Source organism: Heptranchias perlo, chromosome 7, assembly GCF_035084215.1.
Source record: "Heptranchias perlo isolate sHepPer1 chromosome 7, sHepPer1.hap1, whole genome shotgun sequence".
Lineage (NCBI taxonomy): Eukaryota > Metazoa > Chordata > Chondrichthyes > Hexanchiformes > Hexanchidae > Heptranchias > Heptranchias perlo.
The window spans coordinates 2,576,460-2,603,210 of record NC_090331.1 but is presented as its reverse complement, the minus strand read 5'-3'; the positions used below and the strand labels follow the sequence as shown (position 1 = coordinate 2,603,210).

The 26,751-nt window shown below is 48.9% G+C and overlaps 1 protein-coding gene across 1 annotated transcript in view; it reads right to left on the bottom strand.

Moving 5' to 3' along the window:
* Window positions 1-26,751, bottom strand: part of LOC137323436 (SPRY domain-containing protein 3-like) — a 708,978-nt gene that overhangs the window by 170,090 nt on the left and 512,137 nt on the right. Inside the window, exon 7 of the mRNA XM_067986908.1 lies at window positions 23,342-23,491. Coding sequence (XP_067843009.1) covers window positions 23,342-23,491 — 150 coding nt within the window. The remainder of the gene's footprint in view (window positions 1-23,341; window positions 23,492-26,751) is intronic.

Sequence of the window (26,751 nt, the reverse complement as noted above, 5' to 3'; positions counted from 1 at the left end):
AGAGACTGAGAGAGAGAGACTGAGAGAGAGAGACTGAGAGAGAGACTGTGAGAGAGACTGAGAGAGAGAGACTGAGAGAGAGAGACAGAGAGAGAGACTGAGATAGAGACTGAGAGAGAGAGAGAGACTGTGAGAGAGACTGAGAGAGAGAGAGACTGAGAGAGAGAGAGACTGAGAGAGAGAGAGACTGAGAGAGAGAGACTGAGAGAGAGAGACTGAGAGAGAGAGACTGAGAGAGAGAGACTGAGAGAGAGAGAGACTGTGAGAGAGACAGAGAGAGAGAGACTGAGAGAGAGAGAGACTGAGAGAGAGAGACTGAGAGAGAGAGACTGTGAGAAAGAGACTGAGAGAGAGAGAGACTGTGAGAGAGAGAGACTGAGAGAGAGAGACTGAGAGAGAGAGACTGAGAGAGAGAGATTGTGAGAGAGAGATTGTGAGAGAGAGACTGTGAGAGAGAGACTGTGAGAGAGAGACTGTGAGAGAGACTGTGAGAGAGAGACTGAGAGAGAGACTGAGAGAGAGAGAGACTGAGAGAGAGAGACTGAGAGAGAGAGAGACTGAGAGAGAGAGACTGAGAGAGAGAGACTGAGAGAGAGACTGAGAGAGAGAGAGACTGAGAGACTGAGAGAGAGACTGAGAGAGAGAGAGACTGAGAGAGAGAGAGACTGAGAGAGAGACTGTGAGAGAGACTGAGAGAGAGAGAGACTGAGAGAGAGAGAGACTGAGAGAGAGAGAGACTGAGAGAGAGAGAGACTGAGAGAGAGAGACTGAGAGAGAGAGAGACTGAGAGAGAGAGAGACTGAGAGAGAGAGACTGTGAGAGAGAGACTGAGAGAGAGAGACTGAGAGAGACTGAGAGAGAGAGACTGAGAGAGAGAGACTGAGAGAGAGAGAGACTGAGAGAGAGACTGAGAGAGAGAGAGACAGAGAGAGAGAGACTGAGAGAGAGAGAGACTGAGAGAGAGAGACTGAGAGAGAGAGACTGTGAGAAAGAGACTGAGAGAGAGAGAGACTGTGAGAGAGAGAGACTGAGAGAGAGAGACTGAGAGAGAGAGACTGAGAGAGAGAGATTGTGAGAGAGAGATTGTGAGAGAGAGACTGTGAGAGAGAGACTGTGAGAGAGGGACTGTGAGAGAGACTGTGAGAGAGAGACTGAGAGAGAGACTGAGAGAGAGAGAGACTGAGAGAGAGAGACTGAGAGAGAGAGAGACTGAGAGAGAGAGAGACTGAGAGAGAGAGACTGAGAGAGAGAGACTGAGAGAGAGAGACTGAGAGAGAGACTGAGAGAGAGAGAGACTGAGAGACTGAGAGAGAGACTGAGAGAGAGAGAGACTGAGAGAGAGACTGTGAGAGAGACTGAGAGAGAGAGAGACTGAGAGAGAGAGAGACTGAGAGAGAGAGAGACTGAGAGAGAGAGACTGAGAGAGAGAGAGACTGAGAGAGAGAGAGACTGAGAGAGAGAGACTGTGAGAGAGAGACTGAGAGAGAGAGACTGAGAGAGACTGAGAGAGAGAGACTGAGAGAGAGAGACTGAGAGAGAGAGAGACTGAGAGAGAGACTGAGAGAGAGAGAGACTGAGAGAGAGACTGTGAGAGAGACTGAGAGAGAGACAGAGAGAGAGACTGAGAGAGAGAGACTGAGAGAGAGAGACTGAGAGAGAGAGACTGTGAGAGAGAGACTGAGAGAGAGAGACTGAGAGAGAGAGACTGTGAGAGAGAGAGACTGAGAGAGAGAGAGACTGTGAGAGAAAGACAGAGAGAGATTGTGAGAGAGAGACTGTGAGAGAGAGACTGTGAGAGAGAGACTGTGAGAGAGAGACTGAGAGAGAGACTGAGAGAGAGACTGAGAGAGAGAGAGACTGAGAGAGAGAGAGACTGAGAGAGAGACTGAGAGAGAGACTGAGAGAGAGACAGAGAGAGAGACAGAGAGAGAGAGACAGAGAGTGAGACTGAGAGTGAGACTGAGAGAGAGACTGAGAGAGAGACAATTGTAAACAATTTTACAACACCAAGTTATAGTCCAGCAATTTTATTTTAAATTCACAAGCTTTCGGAGATTTTCTCCTTCCTCAGGCAAATGTTTGCCTGAGGAAGGAGAAAATCTCCGAAAGCTTGTGAATTTAAAATAAAATTGCTGGACTATAACTTGGTGTTGTAAAATTGTTTACAATTGTCAACCCCAGTCCATCACCGGCATCTCCACATCGAGAGAGAGACAGAGAGAGAGACTGTGAGAGAGAGAGACTGTGAGAGAGAGAGACTGAGAGAGAGACTGAGAGAGAGACTGAGAGAGAGACAGAGAGAGAGACAGAGAGAGAGAGACTGAGAGTGAGAGAGAGAGAGACTGAGAGTGAGAGAGAGAGAGACTGAGAGAGAGACTGTGAGAGAGAGAGACTGAGAGAGAGAGAGACTGAGAGAGAGAGACTGTGAGAGAGAGAGACTGTGAGAGAGAGAGACTGTGAGAGAGAGAGACTGTGAGAGAGAGAGACTGTGAGAGAGAGACTGTGAGAGTGTGATAGAGAGAGAGAGAGAGAGACTGTGAGTGTGAGAGAGAGACAGTGAGTGTGTGAGAGAGAGAGACTGAGGGTGTGAGAGGGAGAGAGACTGTGAGAGTGTGTGAGCGAAAGAGACGGTGAGAGAGAGAGAGAGACTGTGAGTGTGAGAGAGAGACAGTGAGAGAGACTGAGAGAGAGACTGAGAGAGAGAGAGACTGTGAGAGAGAGAGACTGTGAGAGAGAGTGACTGTGAGAGAGAGAGACTGTGAGAGAGAGAGACTGTGAGAGAGAGACTGTGAGAGTGTGATAGAGAGAGAGAGAGAGAGACTGTGAGTGTGAGAGAGAGACAGTGAGTGTGTGAGAGAGAGAGACTGAGGGTGTGAGAGGGAGAGAGACTGTGAGAGTGTGTGAGCGAAAGAGACTGTGAGTGTGAGAGAGAGACAGTGAGTGTGTGAGAGGGAGAGACTGAGGGTGTGAGAGGGAGAGAGACTGTGAGAGTGTGTGAGCGAAAGAGACGGTGAGAGAGAGAGAGACTGAGAGTGTGTGAGAGGGAGAGAGAGAGACTGTGAGAGTGAGAGAGAGAGAGAGAGAGAGACTGTGAGAGTGCGTGAGAGGGAGAGAGGCTGTGAGTGAGAGAGAGAGAGAGAGACTGAGACTGTGAGAGTGAGAGAGAGAGAGACTGTGAGAGAGAGAGGGAGACTGTGAGAGAGATAGAGAGAGAAAGAGACTGTGAGAGAGAGAGAGAGACTGAGAGTGTGAGAGAGAGAAACTGAGAGTGTGAGAGAGAGAGACTGAGAGTGTGTGTGTGTGATAGTGAGAGTGTGACAGTGTGTGAGAGAGAGAGATTGTGAGAGTGAGAGAGGGAGAGACTGTGAGAGTGTGTGAGAGTGAGAGTGTGAGAGTGTGTGTGAGAGAGAGACTGGTAGTGTGAGAGTGTGTGAGGTAGAGAGACTGTGAGTGTGAGAGAGAGAGACTGTGAGTGTGAGAGTGTGTGTGAGAGAGACTGAGAGTGTGTGTGAGAGAGACTGAGAGTGTGTGTGAGAGAGACTGAGAGTGTGTGTGAGAGAGACTGAGAGTGTGTGTGAGAGAGTGTGTGAGTGTGAGAGTGTGTGTGAGAGAGAGACTGAGTGTGAGAGAGAGACTGAGTGTGAGAGAGAGACTGAGTGTGAGAGAGAGACTGAGTGTGAGAGAGAGACTGAGTGTGAGAGAGAGACTGAGTGTGAGAGAGAGACTGAGTGTGAGAGAGAGACTGAGTGTGAGAGAGAGACTGAGTGTGAGAGAGAGACTGTGAGAGTGAGAGAGAGACTGTGAGTGTGAGAGTGTGTGTGAGAGAGACTGTGAGTGTGAGAGAGAGACTGTGAGTGTGAGAGTGTGTGTGAGAGAGACTGTGAGTGTGAGAGTGTGTGTGAGAGACTGTGAGTGTGAGATTGTGTGTGAGAGACTGTGAGTGTGAGAGTGTGTGAGAGAGAGACCGAGTGTGAGAGTGTGTGAGAGAGAGACTGTGTGTTAGAGTGTGAGAGTGTGTGTGTGAGAGAGACTGCGAGTGTGTATATGTGAGTGTGAGAGTGTGTGTGAGAGAGAGACTGTGAGTGTGAGAGTGTGTGAGGGAGAGAGACTGTGAGTGTGAGAGAGAGACTGTGAGTGTGAGAGAGAGACTGTGAGTGTGAGAGAGAGACTGTGAGTGTGAGAGAGAGACTGAGAGTGTGAGAGAGAGACTGAGAGTGTGAGAGAGAGAGACTGAGAGTGTGAGAGAGAGAGACTGAGAGTGTGAGAGAGAGAGACTGAGAGAGTGAGAGAGGGAGAGACTGTGAGAGTGAGAGAGAGAGAGACTGTGAGAGTGTGTGAGAGTGAGAGTGTGAGAGTGTGTGTGTGAGAGAGACTGCGAGTGTGAGAGTGTGTGTGAGTGTGTGAGTGTGAGAGTGTGTGTGAGAGAGAGACTGGTAGTGTGAGAGTGTGTGAGGTCGAGAGACTGTGAGTGTGAGAGAGAGAGACTGTGAGTGTGAGTGTGTGTGAGAGAGACTGAGAGTGTGTGTGAGAGAGACTGAGAGTGTGTGTGAGAGAGTGTGTGAGTGTGAGAGTGTGTGTGAGAGAGAGACTGAGTGTGAGAGAGAGACTGAGTGTGAGAGAGAGACTGAGTGTGAGAGAGAGACTGAGTGTGAGAGAGAGACTGTGAGAGTGAGAGAGAGACTGTGAGTGTGAGAGTGTGTGTGAGAGAGACTGTGAGTGTGAGAGAGAGACTGTGAGTGTGAGATTGTGTGTGAGAGACTGTGAGTGTGAGAGTGTGTGAGAGAGAGACCGAGTGTGAGAGTGTGTGAGAGAGAGACTGTGTGTGAGAGTGTGAGAGTGTGTGTGTGAGAGAGACTGCGAGTGTGTATATGTGAGTGTGAGAGTGTGTGTGAGAGAGAGACTGTGAGTGTGAGAGTGTGTGAGGGAGAGAGACTGTGAGTGTGAGAGAGAGACTGTGAGTGTGAGAGAGAGACTGTGAGTGTGAGAGAGAGAGACTGAGAGTGTGAGAGAGAGAGACTGAGAGTGTGAGAGAGAGAGACTGAGAGTGTGAGAGAGAGAGACTGAGAGAGTGAGAGAGAGAGACTGAGAGAGTGAGAGAGAGAGACTGAGAGTGTGAGAGAGAGAGAGTGAGAGAGAGAGACTGAGAGTGTGAGAGAGAGAGACTGAGAGAGTGAGAGAGGGAGAGACTGTGAGAGTGTGTGAGAGAGAGAGAGAGAGAGAGACTGTGAGAGTGTGTGTGTGAGAGAGACTGCGAGTGTGAGAGTGTGTGTGAGTGTGTGAGAGAGAGACCGAGTGTGAGAGTGTGTGAGAGAGAGACTGTGTGTGAGAGTGTGAGAGAGTGTGTGTGAGAGAGACTGCGAGTGTGTATATGTGAGTGTGAGAGTGTGTGTGAGAGAGAGACTGTGAGTGTGAGAGTGTGTGAGGGAGAGAGACTGTGAGTGTGAGAGAGAGACTGTGAGTGTGAGAGAGACTGTGAGTGTGAGAGAGAGAGACTGTGAGTGTGAGAGAGTGTGTGAGTGACTGTGAGTGTGAGATTGTGAGAGACTGTGAGTGTGAGTGTGTGAGAGAGAGACTGAGCGTGAGAGTGAGACTGTGTGTGAGAGAGTGTGTGAGAGTGAGAGAGTGAGAGTGTGAGAGTGTGTGTGTGAGAGAGACTGTGAGTGTGAGATTGTGAGAGACTGTGAGTGTGAGTGTGTGAGAGAGAGACTGAGCGTGAGAGTGAGACTGTGTGTGAGAGAGTGTGTGAGAGTGAGAGAGTGAGAGTGTGAGAGTGTGTTTTTGAGAGAGACTGTGAGTGTGAGATTGTGAGAGACTGTGAGTGTGAGTGTGTGAGAGAGAGACTGAGCGTGAGAGTGAGACTGTGTGTGAGAGAGTGTGTGAGAGTGAGAGAGTGAGAGTGTGAGAGTGTGTGTGTGAGAGAGACTGCGAGTGTGCGAGTGTGTGTGAGTGTGAGAGAGACTGTGAGTGTGAGAGTGTGTGAGGGAGAGAGACTGTGAGTGTGAGAGAGAGACTGTGAGTGTGAGAGAGTGTGAGAGAGAGACTGTGAGTGTGAGAGAGTGTGTTAGAGCGACTGTGAGAGTGTGTGAGAGAGAGACTGTGAGTGTGAGAGTGTGTGAGAGAGAGACTGTGAGTGTGAGACTGTGAGAGAGAGACAGTGAGTGTGAGAGAGAGACTGTGAGTGTGAGAGAGAGACTGTGAGTGTGAGAGAGACTGTGAGTGTGTGAGAGAGACTGTGAGTGTGTGAGAGAGACTGTGAGTGTGAGTGTGAGAGAGAGACTGTGAGTGTGAGAGTGTGAGAGAGAGACTGTGAGTGTGAGAGTGTGTGAGAGAGAGACTGTGAGTGTGAGACTGTGAGTGTGAGACTGTGAGAGAGACAGTGAGAGACAGTGAGTGTGAGAGAGAGACTGTGAGAGTGTGAGAGAGAGACAGTGAGTGTGAGAGAGAGACAGTGAGTGTGAGACTGTGAGTGTGAGACTGTGAGTGTGAGACTGTGAGAGAGAGACAGTGAGTGTCAGAGAGAGACTGTGAGAGTGTGTGAGAGAGACTGTGAGTGTGAGAGTGTGAGAGAGAGACTGTGAGTGTGTGAGAGAGACTGTGAGTGTGAGAGTGTGTGAGAGAGACAGTGAGTGTGAGAGAGAGTGAGCCTGTGCCCATTTGTAAATGCGGTTTGGATTATGAATAAAGTGCAGTGCTGGCGGCAGGAATGGAATATGGAGCTGGTCGCTCGGGCTGGACCCGGCCCTGCAGCCTGTGTGTGTCATGTAAGCTCCATTGTTCAGGCCCAGGCCCCGAGCAGCTGTGTAAACACTGCTCTCAGATACCAGCAGTTGTTGGGAGATTTCAGACCCAGCTCCCAAACCACACACAACACACACAAAAACTCACTGCCCAAAAGAAAAATACCCAGAGACACAGGAACACTAACACAGCGCAGGGAAACATTTCCCTCTCAATCAGCTCCTTCGTGTCATACGTGACTCAGCTTTCTGCAAGTTAGCTTTCTCTCTCACTCTCCCTCACCCCTAAATCATTCGCTCACCCTGGGCCCCGTCAATAAATTCAAAACAGGTTCTGTGCACAATCCAGGAGCTGATTCCAGACTCCGGCAAATGGTCTCGGCAACACTGCAAGGATGGGAGTGAGAAACAGTTTGCTGACATTCTCTGTTCATTCACAATCTTTCATCTGTCAGGCCCGATACTGAGGGGCAGGCAGGCTGTCGGACCGGGGATAACTGCTTCTCACGACCCCGACTGTTAACAACGGTACACTGGGGTCGTACAGACACTCTTCTGAACTGGAGCTCGAGCGTTTTGTTGGGACAGGGTAGAGGGAGCTTTACTCTGTATCTAACCCTGTACCTGCCCTGGGAGTGTGTGATGGGAGTGTAGAGGGAGCTTTACTCTGTATCTAACCCGTGCTGTACCTGCCCTGGGAGTGTTTGATGGGAGTGTAGAGGGACCTTTACTCTGTATCTCACCCGTGCTGTACCTGACCGTCTTTGTATCTTTGTGTCTTCATATATGTGTGTGTGTGAGAGAGAGAGACAGACACATAGAGAGACAGACAGATGGAGCGAGAGAGTGAGACAGAGAAAAAGAGAGACAGAGAATGAGAAAGACCAGGAGAGACAGAGGGGTGGGGGGAGAGAGAGAGAGACACACACATATACAGAGCAAGAATGGGGTCAGAGGTTAACTATCAGACTCCATACCTAACTCCAGTTGATCTGTGTATCCCATCAACTTGACAAACGAAAACTGGCCTCACATCTACTGTAATGCCTTTGAGAGCGGTTACAAGAAGGTACGAGCCCATGGAATCAAGAAGGTACGAGCCCATGGAATCCAGGGTGCCTTGGCACTTTGGATACAAAACTGGCTTAGTGGCAGAAGGCAGAGGGTGATGGTCGAAGGTTGTTTTTGTGACTGGAAGCCTGTGGCCAGTGGGGTACCACAGGGATCGGTGCTGGGTCCCTTGCTGTTTGTGGTCTACATTAATGACTTGGATATGAATGTAAAAGGTATGATCAGTAAGTTCGCTGATGATACAAAGATTGGTAGGGTGGTAAATAGCGAGGAGGATAGCCTCAGTCTGCAGGACGATATAGATGGGTTGGTCAGATGGGCGGAACAGTGGCAAATGGAATTTAACCCGGAAAAGTGCGAGGTGATGCACTTTGGAGGGACTAACAAGGCAAGGGAATACACAATGAATGGGAGGACCCTAGGCAAGACAGAGGGTCAGAGGGATCTTGGTGTGCAAGTTCACAGATCCCTGAAGGCGGCGGAACAGGTAGATAAGGTGGTAAAGAAGGCATATGGGATACTTGCCTTTATTAGCCGAGGCATAGAATATAAGAGCAATGAGGTTATGATGGAGCTGTATAAAACACTGGTTAGGCCACAGCTGGAGTACTGTGTGCAGTTCTGGTCGCCACACTACAGGAAGGATGTGATCGCTTTGGAGAGGGTGCAGAGGAGATTCACCAGGATGTTACCAGGGCTGGAGCGCTTCAGCTATGAAGAGAGACTGGGAAGATTGGGTTTGTTTTCCTTGGAGCAGAGGAGGCTGAGGGGCGACATGATTGAGGTGTACAAAATTATGAGGGGCACAGATAGGATGGATACTAAGGAGCTTTTTCCCTTCGTTGAGGGTTCTATAACAAGGGGACATAGATTCAAGGTAAAAGGCGGGAGGTTTAGAGGGGATTTGAGAAAGAACTTTTTCACCCAGAGGGTGGTTGGAGTCTGGAACTCACTGCCTGAGAGGGTTGTGGAGGCAGGAACCCTCACAACATTCAAGAAGCATTTGGATGAGCACTTGAAATGCCATAGCATACAAGGCTACGGACCAAATGCTGGAATATGGGATTAGAGTAGACAGGGCTGATGGCCGGCGCGGACACGATGGGCCGAAGGGCCTCTATCCGTGCTGTATAACTCTATGACTCTATGACTCTAAGTGTGCTGTGGGTGGGGGAGTGAGGGTTGCAGAAATACCTCTGTATTGTTCCAACACTGCACTCCCCTTGGGTGTGAGTGTGGGTCAGTGAGGCTCCCACACCCCCCCCCGATATATCCGGGTCCCACAGGAGGGGTTAGAGAGCTCACTCCTCGCTCCCATTCAACAGCTCTGATAACCAGAACCATTAACACAGTCACACAACAGGTCCTGGTTCTGTGCTCATATTTAATTATTCTTAAAAATTTCTTCTGCATCTGCAAAGCCCTCGGCCACAGGAATTGCCCAGACTCATTCCAGTCTGAAATCATCAAAATGGGGTGAGGGGGAAGAGGAGAAAGGATATCAAGTGGAAATAGAGAGAGAGAGAGAGAGTCAGAGAGAGACTGACAGACAGACAGTGAGAGAATCAGAGAGAGACTGACAGACAGACAGTGAGAGAGACAGACAGTGAGAGACAGAGAGAGACTGACAGACAGACAGTGAGAGAATCAGAGACAGACAGAGAGAGACAGACAGACAGTGAGAGAGACAGACAGTGAGAGAGACAGACAGTGAGAGAGACAGTGAGAGAGACAGACAGTGAGAGAGACAGACAGTGAGAGAGACAGACAGTGAGAGACACAGAGAGACAGACAGACAGTGAGTGAGAGACAGACAGTGAGAGAGACAGATAGAAAGAGAGTCAGAGAGAGACTGACAGACAGACAGTGAGAGAGTCAGAGACTGACAGACAGACAGTGAGAGAGTCAGAGACTGACAGACAGACAGTGAGAGAGTCAGAGACTGACAGACAGACAGTGAGAGAGTCAGAGACTGACAGACAGACAGTGAGAGAGTCAGAGACTGACAGACAGGCAGTGAGAGAGCCAGAGACTGACAGACAGGCAGTGAGAGAGTCAGAGACTGACAGACAGGCAGTGAGAGAGTCAGAGACTGACAGAGAGGCAGGCAGTCAGTGAGAGACACAGAGAGAGAGAGAGACAGACAGACAGACAGTGAGAGACAGAGACAAAGACAGACAGACAGAAAGGCACAGACATGGAAAGAGAGAGAGGCAGGCAGAGAGTCAGAGAGGCAAAGAGAGAGAGTCAGAGTGTGATAAAGGGAGAGAGATGGAGAGACAGAAAGAGAGATACAGTCAGAGAGACAGAGAGAGAGAGACAGAGAGGAACAGCATGGAGAGGCCGTATAATCTAAATGGTACTAATTTGAGGGGTTGCAAGAGCAGAGGGTCCTGGGGGATACATATTCACAAATCTTTGAAGGTGGCAGGGCAAGTTAATAAGGTGGTTAAGAAAGCGTATGGGATACTTGGCTTTGTAAATAGGGGCATTGAATATAAAAACAAGTCATGCTAAACCTTTACAAATCACTGGTTAGGCCTCAGCTGGAGAATTGTGTACAATACTGGACACCACACTTTAGGAAGGATGTCAAGGCCTTGGAGAGGGAACAGAGGAGATTTACCATAATGATACCTGGGATGAGAGACTTCAGTTATAGAATCATAGAATCATAGAAGTTACAACATGGAAACAGGCCCTTCGGCCCAACATGTCCATGTCGCCCAGTTTATACCACTAAGCTAGTCCCAATTGCCTGCACTTGGCCCATATCCCTCGATACCCATCTTCCCCATGTAACTGTCCAAATGCTTTTTAAAAGACAAAATTGTACCCGCCTCTACTACTGCCTCTGGCAGCTCGTTCCAGACACTCACCACCCTTTGAGTGAAAAAATTGCCCCTCTGGATCCTTTTGTATCTCTTCCCTCTCACCTTAAATCTATGCCCCCTCGTTATAGACTCCCCTACCTTTGGGAAAAGATTTTGACTATCGACCTTATCTATGCCCCTCATTATTTTATAGACTTCTATAAGATCACCCCTTAACCTCCTACTCTCCAGGGAATAAAGTCCCAGTCTGTCTAACCTCTCCCTGTAAGTCAAACCATCAAGTCCCGGTAGCATCCTAGTAAATCTTTTCTGCACTCTTTCTAGTTTAATAATATCCTTTCTATAATAGGGTGACCAGAACTGTACACAGTACTCCAAGTGTGGCCTCACCAATGCCCTGTACAACTTCAACAAGACATCCCAACTCCTGCATTCAATGTTCTGACCAATGAAACCAAGCATGCTGAATGCCTTCTTCACCACCCTATCCACCTGTGACTCCACTTTCAAGGAGCTATGAATCTGTACTCCTAGATCTCTTTGTTCTATAACTCTCCCCAACGCCCTACCATTAACGGAGTAGGTCCTGGCCCGATTCGATCTACCAAAATGCATCACCTCACATTTATCTAAATTAAACTCCATCTGCCATTCATCGGCCCACTGGCCCAATTTATCAAGATCCCGTTGCAATCCTAGATAACCTTCTTCACTGTCCACAATGCCACCAATCTTGGTGTCATCTGCAAACTTACTAACCATGCCTCCTAAATTCTCATCCAAATCATTCATATAAATAACAAATAACAGCGGACCCAGCACCGATCCCTGAGGCACACCGCTGGACACAGGCATCCAGTTTGAAAAACAACCCTCTACAACCACCCTCTGTCTTCTGCCGTCAAGCCAATTTTGTATCCAATTGGCTACCTCACCTTGGATCCCATGAGATTTAACCTTATGTAACAACCTACCATGCAGTACCTTGTCAAATGCTTTGCTAAAGTCCATGTAGACCACGTCTACTGCACAGCCCTCATCTATCTTCTTGGTTACCCCTTCAAAAAACTCAATCAAATTCGTGAGACATGATTTTCCTCTCACAAAACCATGCTGACTGTTCCTAATTAGTCCCTGCCTCTCCAAATGCCTGTAGATCCTGTCCCTCAGAATACCCTCTAACAACTTACCCACTACAGATGTCAGGCTCACTGGTCTGTAGTTCCCAGGCTTTTCCCTGCCGCCCTTCTTAAACAAAGGCACAACATTTGCTACCCTCCAATCTTCAGGCACCTCACCTGTAGCGGTGGATGATTCAAATATCTCTGCTAGGGGACCTGCAATTTCCTCCCTAACCTCCCATAACGTCCTGGGATACATTTCATCAGGTCCCGGAGATTTATCTACCTTGATGCGCGTTAAGACTTCCAGCACCTCCCTCTCTGTAATATGTACACTCCTCAAGACATCACTATTTATTTCCCCAAGTTCCCTAACATCCATGCCTTTCTCAACCGTAAATACCGATGTGAAATATTCATTCAGGATCTCACCCATCTCTTGTGGTTCCGCACATAGATGACCTTGTTGATCCTTAAGAGGCCCTACTCTCTCCCTGGTTACCCTTTTGCCCTTTATGTATTTGTAGAAGCTCTTTGGATTCACCTTTGCCTGATCTGTGGAGAGACTGGAGAAGCTGGGATTGTTCTCCTCAGAACAGAGAAGGTTAAGGGGAGATTTAATAGAGATATTCAAAATTATGAGGGATTTTGATCGAGCAAGTACGGAGAAACTGTTTCCACTGGGAAGTGGGTCAGTAACCAGAGGTTATAGATTTAAAATAATTGGCAAACAAACTAGAGGGGAAATGCGGAGAAATTTTTTGCACACAGAGGGTTGTTAAGATCTGGAACACACTCCCTGAAAGGGCGGTGGAATCAGATTCCACAGGAACTTTCAAAAGGCAATTGGACATGTACTTGAAGAGGACAAATTTGCAGAGTTATGGGGATAACGCTGGCTTGTGGGACTAAATTGGACAGCTCTTTCAAAGAGCTGGCACAGGCACGACGGGCCGAATGGCCTATTTCTGTGCTGTAAGATTCTATGATTCTCGGAGAGAGAAGCTAGATTTATTCCTGGGATGAGGGGATTGTCCAATGAGGAGAGGTTGAGTAGAATGGGCCTATACTCTCTGGAGTTTAGACGAATGAGAGGCGATCTCATAGAGTCATAGAGTCATAGTCATACAGCACGGATAGAGGCCCTTCGGCCCATCGTGTCCGCGCCGGCCATCAGCCCTGTCTACTCTAATCCCATATTCCAGCATTTGGTCCGTAGCCTTGTATGCTTTGGCATTTCAAGTGCTCATCCAAATGCTTCTTGAATGTTGTGAGGGTTCCTGCCTCCACAACCCTTTCAGGCAGTGAATTCCAGACTCCAACCACCCTCTGGGTGAAAAAGTTCTTTCTCAAATCCCCTCTAAACCTCCCGCCTTTTACCTTGAATCTATGTCCCCTTGTTATAGAACCCTCAACGAAGGGAAAAAGCTCCTTAGTATCCATCCTATCTGTGCCCCTCATAATTTTGTACACCTCAATCATGTCCCCCCTCAGCCTCCTCTGCTCCAAGGAAAACAAACCCAATCTTCCCAGTCTCTCTTCATAGCTGAAGCGCTCCAGCCCTGGTAACATCCTGGTGAATCTCCTCTGCACCCTCTCCAAAGCGATCACATCCTTCCTGTAGTGTGGCGACCAGAACTGCACACAGTACTCCAGCTGTGGCCTAACCAGTGTTTTATACAGCTCCATCATAACCTCCTTGCTCTTATATTCTATGCCTCGGCTAATAAAGGCAAGTATCCCATATGCCTTCTTTACCACCTTATCTACCTGTTCCGCCGCCTTCAGGGATCTGTGAACTTGCACACCAAGATCCCTCTGACCCTCTGTCTTGCCTAGGGTCCTCCCATTCATTGTGTATTCCCTTGCCTTGTTAGTCCCTCCAAAGTGCATCACCTCGCACTTTTCCGGGTTAAATTCCATTTGCCACTGTTCCGCCCATCTGACCAACCCATCTATATCGTCCTGCAGACTGAGGCTATCTTCCTCGCTATTTACCACCCTACCAATTTTTGTATCATCAGCGAACTTACTGATCATACCTTTTACATTCATATCCAAGTCATTAATGTAGACCACAAACAGCAAGGGCCCCAGCACCGATCCCTGTGGTACCCCACTGGCCACAGGCTTCCAGTCACAAAAACAACCTTTGACCATCACCCTCTGCCTTCTGCCACTAAGCCAGTTTTGTATCCAAAGTGCCAAGGCACCCTGGATTCCATGGGCTCGTACCTTCTTGACCAGTCTCCTGTGGGGGACTTTATCGAAGGCCTTACTGAAATCCATGTATACCACATCCACTGCGTTACCCTCATCCACACGCCTAGTCACCCCCTCAAAAAATTCAATCAAGTTAGTCAGACATGATCTTCCCTTGACAAAGCCATGTTGACTATCCCTGATTAATCCTTGCTTCTCCAAGTGGAGACTAATTTTGTCCTTCAGAATTTTTTCCAATAATTTTCCTACCACTGATGTTAGGCTCACTGGCCTGTAGTTCCCCGGTTTTTCCCTACTCCCCTTCTTGAATAATGGTATAACATTAGCGGTTCTCCAGTCCTCTGGCACATCCCCTGTGGCCAGAGAGGTTCTGAATATATGTGTCAGAGCCCCCGCAATCTCCTCCTTTGCCTCACACAGTAGCCTGGGATACATTTCGTCCGGGCCTGGGGATTTATCCACTTTTAGGCCTGCTAAAACCGCCAATACCTCCTCCCGCTCGATGTTAATATGTTCGAGTATATCACAGTCCCCCTGCCGTATTTCTATGTCTACATCGTCCTTCTCCATAGTGAAAACAGATGCAAAAAATTCATTTAGAACCCCTCCTACATCTGCCGGCTCCACACACAGATTGCCATTTTTGTCCCTAATGGGCCCTATTTTTTCCCTAGTTATCCTCATTGAAACATATAAGATTCTGAGGGGGCTTGACAGGGTAGATGCTGAGAGGCTGTTTCCCCTGGCTGGAGAGTCTAGAACTAGGGGGCATAGTCTCAGGATAAGGGGTCGGCCATTTAGGACTGAGATGGGGAGGAATTTCTTCACTCAGAGGGTTGTGAATCTTTGGAATTCTCTACCCCAGAGGGATGTGGATGCTGAGTCATTGAGTATATTCAAGGCTGAGATTGATGGATTTTTGGACTCGAGGGATATGGGGATCAGGCGGGAAAGTGGAGATGAGGTCGAAGGTCAGCCATGATCTGATTGAATGGTGGAGCAGGATCGAGGGGCCGAATGGCCTACTCCTGCTCCTATTTCAGATGTTCTTATGAGAAAGAGTCAGAGAGAGACAGACAGATGGAATGAGAGAGGGAGGGAAAGAGACTGAGAGTGACGGAGAGAGAGAGAGAGAGATACAGAGAGAGACACAGAGAGAGAGAGAGAGAGAGAGACACAGAGAGAGAGAGAGAGACAGAGAGAGAGAGAGATAGAGAGACAGAGCGAGAGAGAGACAGAGAGACAGAGAGACAGACAGATTTCATTCATCCCATGTGTCAGCACTGGATTTGGACGCAGGTCCAAGGTGAAAGTTCAGAGCTCTCTCAGGAATGTGATCGCAGCCTTGGAATCCGAGCTCAGCACCTCAATTTGATCAACTTCTTATTTTTACTTTGCCGAACATATCCTGCAAATATTGTCTTGTTCCTGCAGTCCTCAAACTGGGGGACTCCTCCCCTCCCTCAGTCTCTCCTCAAACTGTGGGATTCCTCCCCTCCCTCAGTCTCCCCTCAAACTGTGGGACTCCTCCACTCCCTCAGTCTCCCCTCAAACTATGGGACTCCTCCCCTCCCTCAGTCTCCCCTCAATCTGGGGGACTCCTCCCCTCCCTCAGTCTCCGCTCAAACTGGGGGACTCCTCCTCTCCCTCAGAGGGGGCGAAGTTCCGTGACTCCAGTCCAAAAACTTTTATTCAGGTGATTCCCAGCTGGTAAAAGCAGGAGTGGAGTTTGTTCGCACTCTGGGCAGCCGCTGGGACAGGAACACAAGGCTTCACATTCAGCACAGAAACGGACACAGTCATCCTGACACAGCAATAAACAGCGACTGAGAACCACTGACCAAGCCTCTCCCACTCTCCCCGGGGTAACAGGATCTGACAGTCCGTCACTCGCTCGATAGTCTCAGCGTGACTATGCACTCGTGCTACAGGCCACCTGACCAAAAAGGCAAAGCCACTCTGTTAGAATCATAGAATCAAAGAAAGGTTATAGCATGGAAGGAGGCCATCTGGCCCATCGAGTCCGTGCTGGCTCTATGCAAGAGCAATCCAGCGAGTCCCACTCCCCCTCCCTTTCCCTGTAGCCCTGCAATTTTTTTCCTTTCAAGTACTTATCCAGTTCCCTTTTGAAGGCCATGATTGAATCTGCCTCTACCATCCCTTCGGGCAGTGCATTCCAGATCCTAACCACTCGCTGTGTAAAAAAGTTTTTCCTCATGTCACCTTTGGTTCTTTTGCCAATCACCTTAAATCTATGTCCTCTGGTCCTTGACCCTTTCTCTCTATCTACTCTGTCTAGACCCTTCATGATTTTGAATACCTCGATCAAATCTCCTCTCAACCTTCTCTGTCCAAGGAGAACAATCCCAGCTTCTCCAGTCTATCCACGTAACTAAAGTCCCTCATCCCTGGAATCATTCTAGTAAATCTCTTCTGCACCCTCTCCAAGGCCTTCACATCTTTCCGAAAGTGCGGTGCCCAGAACTGGACACAATACTCCAGTTGTGGCCGAACCAGTGTTTTATAAAAGTTCATCGTGACTTCCTTGCTTTTGTACTCTATGCCTCTATTTATAAAGCCCAGGATCCCGTATGCTTTTTTAACCACTTTCTCAACCTGCCCTGCCACTTTCAACGATTTGTGCACATATACCCCCAGATCTCTGCGTTCCTGTACCCCTTTTAGAGTTGTACCCTCTAGTTTACATTGCCTCTTCTTATTCTTCCTACCGAAATGTATCACTTCGCATTTTTCTGTGTTAAATTTCATCTGCCACGTGTCCGCCCATTCCACCAGCCTGTCTATATCCTCTTGAAGTCTATCACTATCCTCCTCACTGTTCACTACCCTTCCAAGTTTTGTGTCATCTGCAAATTTTGAAATTGTGCCCTGAACACCCAAGTCCAAGTCATTAATATTTATCAAGAAAAGCAGTGGTCCCAGCACCGACCCCTGGGGAACACCACTGTACACCTCCCTCCAGTCCGAAAAACCGTTCACCACTACTCTCTGTTTCCTGTCCCTTAACCAATTCTGTATCCATGTTGCTACTGCCCCCTTTATTCCATGGGCTGCAATCTTGATGATAAGCCTACCGTGCGGCACTTTATCAAACGCCTTTTGAAAGTCCATATACACCACATCAACTACACTGCCCTCATCGACCCTCTATGTTACCTCATCAAAAAACTCTATCAGGTTAGTTAAACTTAAATAAGGGTAATTATGAGGGCATGAAGACAGAGCTGGCTAAAGTGAACTGGGAGATTAGGTTAAGGGATCGGTCAGTAGCGATGCAGTGGCAGACATTTAATGAGATATTTCATAACACTCAGCAAAGGTACATTCCAGTGAGAAAGAAAGACTCGAGGGGAAGGACATACCATCCGTGGCTAACTAAGGAAGTTAAAGATAGAATCAAATTGAAAGAAAAAGCATACAATTCCGTGAAGATTAGTGGCAGGCCAGAAGATTGGACAGAATATAAAAAACAGCAAAGAATGACTGAAAGAACAATGATGAGGGAGAAATTAGAGTACGAGAGAAAGCTAGCTAGAAATATAAAAACAGAAAGTAAGAGTTTCTACAAGTTTTTGAAAAGGAAAAGAGTAAGTAAAGTGAGTGTTGGTTCTCTAGAGAGTGAGTCTGGGGAATTAATAATGGAGAATAAGGAAATGGCGGATGAATTGAACAGATATTTTGCATCCGTCTTCACTGTAGAGGATACAAATAACATGCCAGAAATAATTGTGAATCAAGAGGTGAAAGGGAGGGAGGAACTTAAAACATTTACAATCACCAGGGAAAGGGTTCTGAAAAATTACCAGAACTAAAAGCTGACAAGTCCCCAGGTCCTGACAGACTTCATCCTCGGGTCTTAAAAGAAGTGGCTGCAGAGATAGTAGATGCATTGGTATTAATTTTCCAAAATTCCCTAGATTCTGGAAGGGTCCCATCAGATTGGAAAATAGTGAATGTAACTCCTCTATTCAAGAAAGGAGGGAGACAGAAAGCAGGAAACTACAGGCCAGTTAGCTTAACATCCATCATAGGGAAAATGCTAGAATCTATTATTAAGGAGGTTATAGCAGGGCACTTAGAAAATCTCAATGCAATCAGGCAGAGTCAACACAGCTTTGTGAAAGGGAAATCATGTTTGACTGATTTATTAGAGTTCTTTGAGGAAGTAACAAGCAAAGTGGATAAAGGGGATCCTGTGGATGTGGTGTACTTGGATTTCCAGAAGGCTTTTGACAAGGTGCCACATCAAAGGCTACTACACAAAATAAGAGCTCATGGTGTAGGGGGTAACATATTAGCATGGATAAAGGATTGGTTAGCTAACAGGAAACAGAGAGTAGGCATAAATGGGTCATTTTCAGGTTGGCAAGATGTAATGAGTGGAGTGCCACAGGGATCAGTGCTTGGGCCTCAACTATTTACAATCTATATCAATGACTTGGATGAAGGGACCGAATGTATGGTTGCTAAATTTGCTGATGACACAAAGGTAGGTAGGAAAGTAAGTTGTGAAGAGGACATAAGGAGTCTGCAAAGGGATATAGATAGGTTAAGTGAGTGGGCAAACATGTGGCAGATGGAGTATAATGTGGGAAAATGTGAACTTGTCCACTTTGGCAAGAGGAATAGAAAAACAGTATATTATTTAAATAGAGAGAGATTGTAGAACTCTGAGGTACAGAGGGATCTGGGTGTCCTAGTACATGAATCACAAAAAGTTAGTATGCAGGTACAGCAAGTGATTAGAAAGACAAATGGAATGTTGTCATTTATTGCAAGGGGAATGGAATATAAAAGTAGAGATGTTTTGCTACAGTTGTACAGATGTAAGGAATCTTACAACACCAGGTTATAGTCCAACAGTTTTATTTGAAAATCACAAGCTTTCGGAGCTTTCGTCCTTCGTCACTCACCTGACGAAGGAGGTAAGCTCCGAAAGCTTGTGATTTTCAAATAAAACTGTTGGACTATAACCTGGTGTTGTAAGATTCCTTACATTTGTCCACCCCAGTCCATCACCGGCATCTCCACATCACAGTTGTACATGGCATTGGTGATGGAATACTGTGCAGTTTTGGTCTCCTTATTTAAGAAAGGACATAATTGCTTTGGAGGCGGTTCAGAGAAGGTTCACTCGACTGATTCCTGGGATGAGGGGGTTATCTTATGAGGAAAGGTTGGACAAGTTGGGCCTGTATACACTGGAGTTTAGAAGAATGAGAGGTGATCTTATTGAAACATATAAGATCCTGAAGGGACTAGAAGATGCTGAGAGGATGCTTCCCCTTGTGTGAGACTCTAGAACTAGAGGCCACAGTTTAAAAATAAGGGGTCTCCCATTTAAGATGGAGGAGAAATTTTTTCTCTCAGTGCGTCGTGAGTCTGTGGAACTCCCTTCCCCAGAGAGCGGTGGAGGCAGGGTCACTGAATATTTTTAAGGCTGAGTTAGATAGATTCCTGATTAACGAGGGAGTCAAAGGTTATAGTAGGTAGACGGGAAAGTAGGGTTGAGGTCGCAATCAGATCAGCCATGATCTTATCAAATGGCAGAGCAGGCTCGAGGGGCCGAATGGCCTACTCCTGCTCTTAATTTGTATGTTCGTAAATCCCTCCAGGGCCTCACCTCTCCCTCTCTCTGTAACCTCCTCCAGCCCAACAACCCTCCGAGATCTCTGCGCTCCTCCAATTCTGGCCTCTTGCACATCCCCCGATTTCCATCGCTCCACCATTGGCGGCCGTGCCTTCAGCTGCCTGGGCCCTAAGCTCTGGAATTCCCTCCCTGAACCTCTCCCCCCCTCTCTCCTCCTTTAAGACGCTCCTTAAAACCTGCCTCTTTGATCGAGCTTTTGGTCACCTGTCCTAATATCTCCTTATGTGGCTCGGTGTCAAATTTTGTTTGATAATCGCTCCTGTGAAGCACCTTGGGACGTTTTACTACGTTAAAGGCGCAAAATAAATGCAGGTGGTTGTTGTTGTTGTTGTTGTTGTGCAGATTGGGTCGGAACAGGACCAGTCTCGGTTGTGATGATTGCCACAGTGGAATAGCCTGCTGTCACTCCCGAAGGGAGGGGAAGCCCGGAACCAGTTCGGCTGGTGCTGTCCATGGAACACGTCGATCAGCATGAGTCAGCAAGAGGAGGATAAAAAATATCAAAACACACAGGGCTTTATTTACTAAAAGGGTTTTCACTGATGATCTGGGACCCTGAATACAGAGGTGGCCAGCAGTGCACAGCTGGGATGGTTTTGATGGTTTCCATCCCTCGGATGACAAGGACGACAGACTTATAATGAGACACATTTTAAATTAATTCCCTGCTCCCTCCGCCTCCTCACCATAGAAATCTCCATTGTTTAAAGTACAAATTAAGCTGCAGCCCATCTATCACCTTAGGCTAAACCGCACAAAGTTATCATCAATCTCACCCATTACTGGATTTATCACAAACAATACAAGCACTTGTTTACTTACATACGTAGCCTGATGCACACGATTACATCAGGCTCACTGTACTGCTCTTCACCCAGTGTGGAGTAACAGGTTGTTCACTCACATCTACTGACATGGGAATTACAGTCAGAGTCACTTACCTTTAACCTGATCTGTCCCCGTCAGTCAGAGTTACACTCAAGGAGGCTGTACTGGATTTATTAGTGCAAATGTGAGCTCACTGTGTAAAACATCACTGCATTCCCGAGAATGGCCCCAAGCACCTCCTCGATCGGCATTGTTAGACATCACCACCAGTTTTGCTCATCACGTGTCGGATATTGTACAGAGAAAGGGAACACTTTCCACTTTGGGAATATAACACAGCCTGAAACACTCCCAGGGCAGGTACAGCACGGGTTAGATACAGAGTAAAGCTCCCTCTACACTGTCCCATCAAACACTCCCGGGGCAGGTACAGCACGGGTTAGATACAGAGTAAAGCTCCCTCTACACTGTCCCATCAAACACTCCCAGGGCAGGTACAGCACGGGTTAGATACAGAGTAAAGCTCCCTCTACACTGTCCCATCAAACACTCCCAGGGCAGGTACAGCACGGGTTAGATACAGAGTAAAGCTCCCTCTACACTGTCCCATCAAACACTCCCAGGGCAGGTACAGCACGGGTTAGATACAGAGTAAAGCTCCCTCTACACTGTCCCATCAAACACTCCCGGGGCAGGTACAGCACGGGTTAGATACAGAGTAAAGCTCCCTCTACACTGTCCCATCAAACACTCCCGGGGCAGGTACAGCACGGGTTAGATACAGAGTAAAGCTCCCTCTACACTGTCCCATCAAACACTCCCAGGGCAGGTACAGGGTTAGATACAGAGTAAAGCTCCCTCTACACTGTCCCATCAAACACTCCCAGGGCAGGTACAGCACAGGTTAGATACAGAGTAAAGCTCCCTCTATACTGTCCCATCAAACACTCCCAGGGCAGGTACAGCACGGGTTAGATACAGAGTAAAGCTCCCTCTACACTGTCCCATCAAACACTCGCAGGGCAGGTACAGGGTTAGATACAGAGTAAAGCTCCCTCTACACTGTCCCATCAAACACTCCCAGGGCAGGTACAGCACGGGTTAGATACAGAGTAAAGCTCCCTCTACACTGTCCCATCAAACACTCGCAGGGCAGGTACAGGGTTAGATACAGAGTAAAGCTCCCTCTACACTGTCCCATCAAACACTCCCAGGGCAGGTACAGGGTTAGATACAGAGTAAAGCTCCCTCTACACTGTCCCATCAAACACTCCCAGGGCAGGTACAGCACGGGTTAGATACAGAGTAAAGCTCCCTCTACACTGTCCCATCAAACACTCCCAGGGCAGGTACAGGGTTAGATACAGAGTAAAGCTCCCTCTACACTGTCCCATCAAACACTCCCAGGGCAGGTACAGGGTTAGATACAGAGTAAAGCTCCCTCTACACTGTCCCATCAAACACTCCCAGGGCAGGTACAGGGTTAGATACAGAGTAAAGCTCCCTCTACACTGTCCCATCAAACACTCCCAGGGCAGGTACAGCACGGGTTAGGTACAAGTATTTATCCAATTCCCTTTTGAAAGTTATTATTGAATCTGCTTCCACCGCCCTTTCAGGCAGCGCATTCCAGATCAGAACAACTCACTGCATAAAAAAATTCTCCTCATCTCCCCTCTGGCTTTTTGGCCAATAACCTGTGTCCTCTGGTTACCGACCCTCCTGCCACTGGAAACAGTTTCTCCTTATTTACTCTATTAAAACCCTTCATGATTTTGAACATCTCGATCAAATCTCCCCTTCACCTTCTCTGTTCTAAGGAGAACAATCCCAGTTTCTCCAGTCTCTCCACATAACTGAAGTCCCTCATCCCTGGAATCATTCTAGTAAATCTCTTCTGCACCCTCTCTAAGGCCTTCACATCCTTCCTAAAGTGCGGTGCCCAGAATTGGACACAATACTCCAGCTGAGGCCTGACCAGTGTTTTATAAAGGTTTAGCATAACTTCCTTGCTTTTGTACTCTGTGCCTCTATTAATTAAGCCCAGGATCCCATATGCTTTTTTAACAGCCTTCTCAACCTGTCCTGCCACCTTCAAAGATTTGTGTACATTCACCCCCCAGGTCTCTCTGCTCCTGCACCCCCTTTAAAATCAGACCTTTTCGTTTATATTACCTCTCTTCATTCTTTTTTGGGGGAGAGAGTTCCAGATTCCCACTCCCCTTTGTGTGAGGAAATGCTTCCTGACATCACCCCTGAACGGCCTGGCTCTAATTTTAAGGTTCTGCCCCCTCGTTCTGGACTCCCCCCACCAGAGGAAATAGTTTCTCTCTATCGACCCGATCAAATCCTTTAATCATTTTAAACACCTCGATTAGATCACCCCTTAATCTTCTAAACTCGAGGGAACACACCGGCTTCATAATTTAACCCTTTAAGCCCCGGTATCATTCTGGTGAATCTGTGTGGTGTCCCCTCCAAGGCCAATATATCCTTCCTGCCAGCTCGTCATCCTGATAGTCCATTACAGAAAACTTACAGAGAATTTACAGCACAGAAACAGGCCATTCGGCCCAACTGGTCTATGCTGGTGTTTATTCTCCACACGAGCCTCCTCCCTCCCTACTTCATCTCACCCTATCACCATATCCTTCTATTCCTTTCTCCCTCATGTGTTTATCGAGCTTCCCCTTAAATGTATCTGCACTATTCACCTCAACCACTCCTTGTGGGAGTGAGTTCCACATTCTCACCACTCATTGAAAGGAGGGCTGCCAGCTGATTCCACAGCTGTCCTTTTGGGCCAAGGACGGAGACTAACAGAGAGAAGGTGGTGAGTTTAGCCTCTGCACCTACCTTCCTTGCCACTCCCACAGCGATGTAGCATTTCTCTCCCGGATTCACGATCTCCACCTCAAAGTAGTGACTCCTGGTGCTGAGGGGTTGCTTTGCTTGTGCTAGCCCCACATCCATGATGCTCTTTCCTTTCCCTGCATACTCCAGTACCTAGAGAGAGAGAGAGGGAGAGAGAGAGGACAGTATTATTGTAGCTCTATCTTCCTGAGAAATGAGGACTATCAAGGCAATTATAGAAATATATCGAACGTACAGGATAGGACCAGGCCATTCGGCCCTACTGGTCTATGCCGGTGTTTATACTCCACACGAGTCTGCTCCCACCCTAATTACCTCTCCCCACCACCCCTCCCAACCCTTTCTCCTTCTTGTATGCTTCAATCCTCTCTGCTTCACCCACTCCACTTGGCAGCGAGTTCCATGTTCTCGCCATTTTCTGCGTAAAGAAATTCCTCCTAAATTCTTTATTTGATCTGCTAGTGACTATCTTATATTTATGCCCCCTTGTTCTGGACTCTCCCACAAATGGGAACCGTTCCTCCACAGCTGCCCTATCGAACCCCTTCATAATTTTCAAGACCTCCATCAGGTCTCCTCTTGGTCTTGTTTTTTCCAGACAAAAGAGCCCCGGCCTGCCTGATCTTTCCTGAGAGTTGCATCCTCCAAATCCCTAATTCTGGCAACCATGAAGCTGAGATCCAACAACAGAATCCCAAAGGAGCAACTCCTTCCCATTCATCCTATTGTGAGAAATCTCAGCAGACCACAGCGACTGAGAGTGTCAAACACTACCACCCTTCAATAAACGGCAACTTGTAGCAATCTCCCTCTGAGTCAAGTAAACTTCAGCTCATCCCAAACTCTGCTGCCCGTACCCCAACTCGCACCGAGTCCCGTTCTCCCATCACCCCCTGTGCTCACTGACCTACATTGGCTCCCGGTCCAGGAACGCCTCAATTTTAAAATTCTCATCCTTGTTTTCAAATCCCTCCATGGCCTCACCCCCTCCCTATCTCTGTAACCTCCTCCAGCCCTACCACCCTCCGAGATCTCTGCGCTCCTCCAATTCTGGCCTCTTGCGCATTCCCGATTTTAATCGCTCCACCATTGGCGGCCGTGCCTTCAGCTGCCTGGGCCCGAAGCTCTGGAATTCCCTCCCTAAACCTCTCCCCCTCTCTCTCCTCCTTTAAGATGCTCCTTAAAACCTCCCTCTTTGACCAAGCTTTTGGTCACCTGTCCCTAATATCTCCTCATGTGACTCAATTATCAAGCAAAATTTGACACCGCTCCTGTGAAGCACCTTGGGACATTTTACTATGTTAAAGGCGCTATATAAATGCAAATTATTTTTGTGTGACTTTGGCCAACATTTCTCTTTGATGATAACAGTGTCCCTCTTAAAGAGAGTCGGACGGACAGAGCGAACGTTCATCGGCAGGGAGGTAGGAAGCTTGAAATCGGAACGTCTCCTTCATATGAAGGAGCAGGTGGGAGATTCACGCCATCGAAAGAAGAGAGAGACGAATCAGAAGAGTTTCTGCTTCAAAGGGTGCTCAACAATAAGGTTATATTGGCCGACACAAGGGGACAGCAGAAGGGGGAAAGGAATAGGACGAGAGGCAGCCAAAGGTCAACCCTCATTGACTAGAACACCACAGGATAATGCAGAACTAGACGACAAATCAAGCCAGGGTTACTTGGCAACAGCCCAGAATCTCGGCCTACATCTCTTGTCATCCAATGAAATGCCTGGTCAATGGAAGGCCATACCTTGTACAAAGGCAGTATTTATTATAGCAACTGGAATTAGTTCAAGTATAAATAGGAGCATGAAGACAGAGTGAAAATAAAAAGGCCAGACTCTGGGTCATTAGTCTTGGAATAGGCTTAATTACTTTACACATTTAAGTTGCGATGTTTTACACCCACTGCATCTCGAATCCCTTGCCGTTTGCCCTTCTCTCAATGAGAAACCCAGGGCAGGGCACCAGGGGAAGGGCCCGGTCCCACAGGGCACCAGGGGAAGGGCCCAGTCCCACAGGGCATCAGGGGAAGGGCCCAGTCCCACAGGGCACCAGGGGAAGGGCCCGGTCCCACAGGGCACCAGGGGAAGGGCCCGGTCCCACAGGGCACCAGGGGAAGGGCCCAGTCCCACAGGGCACCAGGGGAAGGGCCCGGTCCCACAGGGCACCAGGGGAAGGGCCCGGTCCCACAGGGCACCAGGGGAAGGGCCCGGTCCCACAGGGCACCAGGGGAAGGGCCCGGTCCCACAGGGCACCAGGGGAAGAGCCCTATCCCACAGGGCACCAGGGGAAGGGCCCAGTCCCACAGGGCACCAGGGGAAGGGCCCAGTCCCACAGGGCACCAGGGGAAGGGCCCGGTCCCACAGGGCACCAGGGGAAGGGCCCGGTCCCACAGGGCACCAGGGGAAGGGCCCGGTCCCACAGGGCACCAGGGGGAGGGCCCGGTCCCACAGGGCACCAGGGGGAGGGCCCGGTCCCACAGGGCACCAGGGGAAGGGCCCAGTCCCACAGGGCACCAGGGGAAGGGCCCAGTCCCACAGGGCACCAGGGGAAGGGCCCAGTCCCACAGGGCACCAGGGGAAGGGCCCAGTCCCACAGGGCACCAGGGGAAGGGCCCAGTCCCACAGGGCACCAGGGGAAGGGCCCAGTCCCACAGGGCACCAGGGGAAGGGCCCAGTCCCACAGGGCACCAGGGGAAGGGCCCAGTCCCACAGGGCACCAGGGGAAGGGCCCGGTCCCACAGGGCACCAGGGGAAGGGCCCGGTCCCACAGGGCACCAGGGGAAGGGCCCAGTCCCACAGGGCACCAGGGGAAGGGCCCAGTCCCACAGGGCACCAGGGGAAGGGCCCGGTCCCACAGGGCACCAGGGGAAGGGCCCGGTCCCACAGGGCACCAGGGGAAGAGCCCGGTCCCACAGGGCACCAGGGGAAGGGCCCAGTCCCACAGGGCACCAGGGGAAGGGCCCAGTCCCACAGGGCACCAGGGGAAGGGCCCGGTCCCACAGGGCACCAGGGGAAGGGCCCGGTCCCACAGGGCACCAGGGGAAGGGCCCAGTCCCACAGGGCACCAGGGGAAGGGCCCGGTCCCACAGGGCACCAGGGGAAGGGCCCAGTCCCACAGGGTAGTGTTGTGAAAGTTATTTCCTTATCCGTTGTTGAGTCCCTTCCATGGAGGGAGTTTGTCAGTGAGACGGAGCAGAGTCTGTGCGTGGGGCACAGGCACATTGAGGCCAACAAACTGTATCCTAAATTGAGAGACGAGGATGAAGAGCAGAGACACAGATCACCGGCCAGAGCGTCAGAGAGGAGCTGATTCGGGAAACGATGGTTGGCTGGGACAGAGGAGGAGAAAAGGAAGAAAGAAGCAAAAGGATTATAAAGTCCTGGG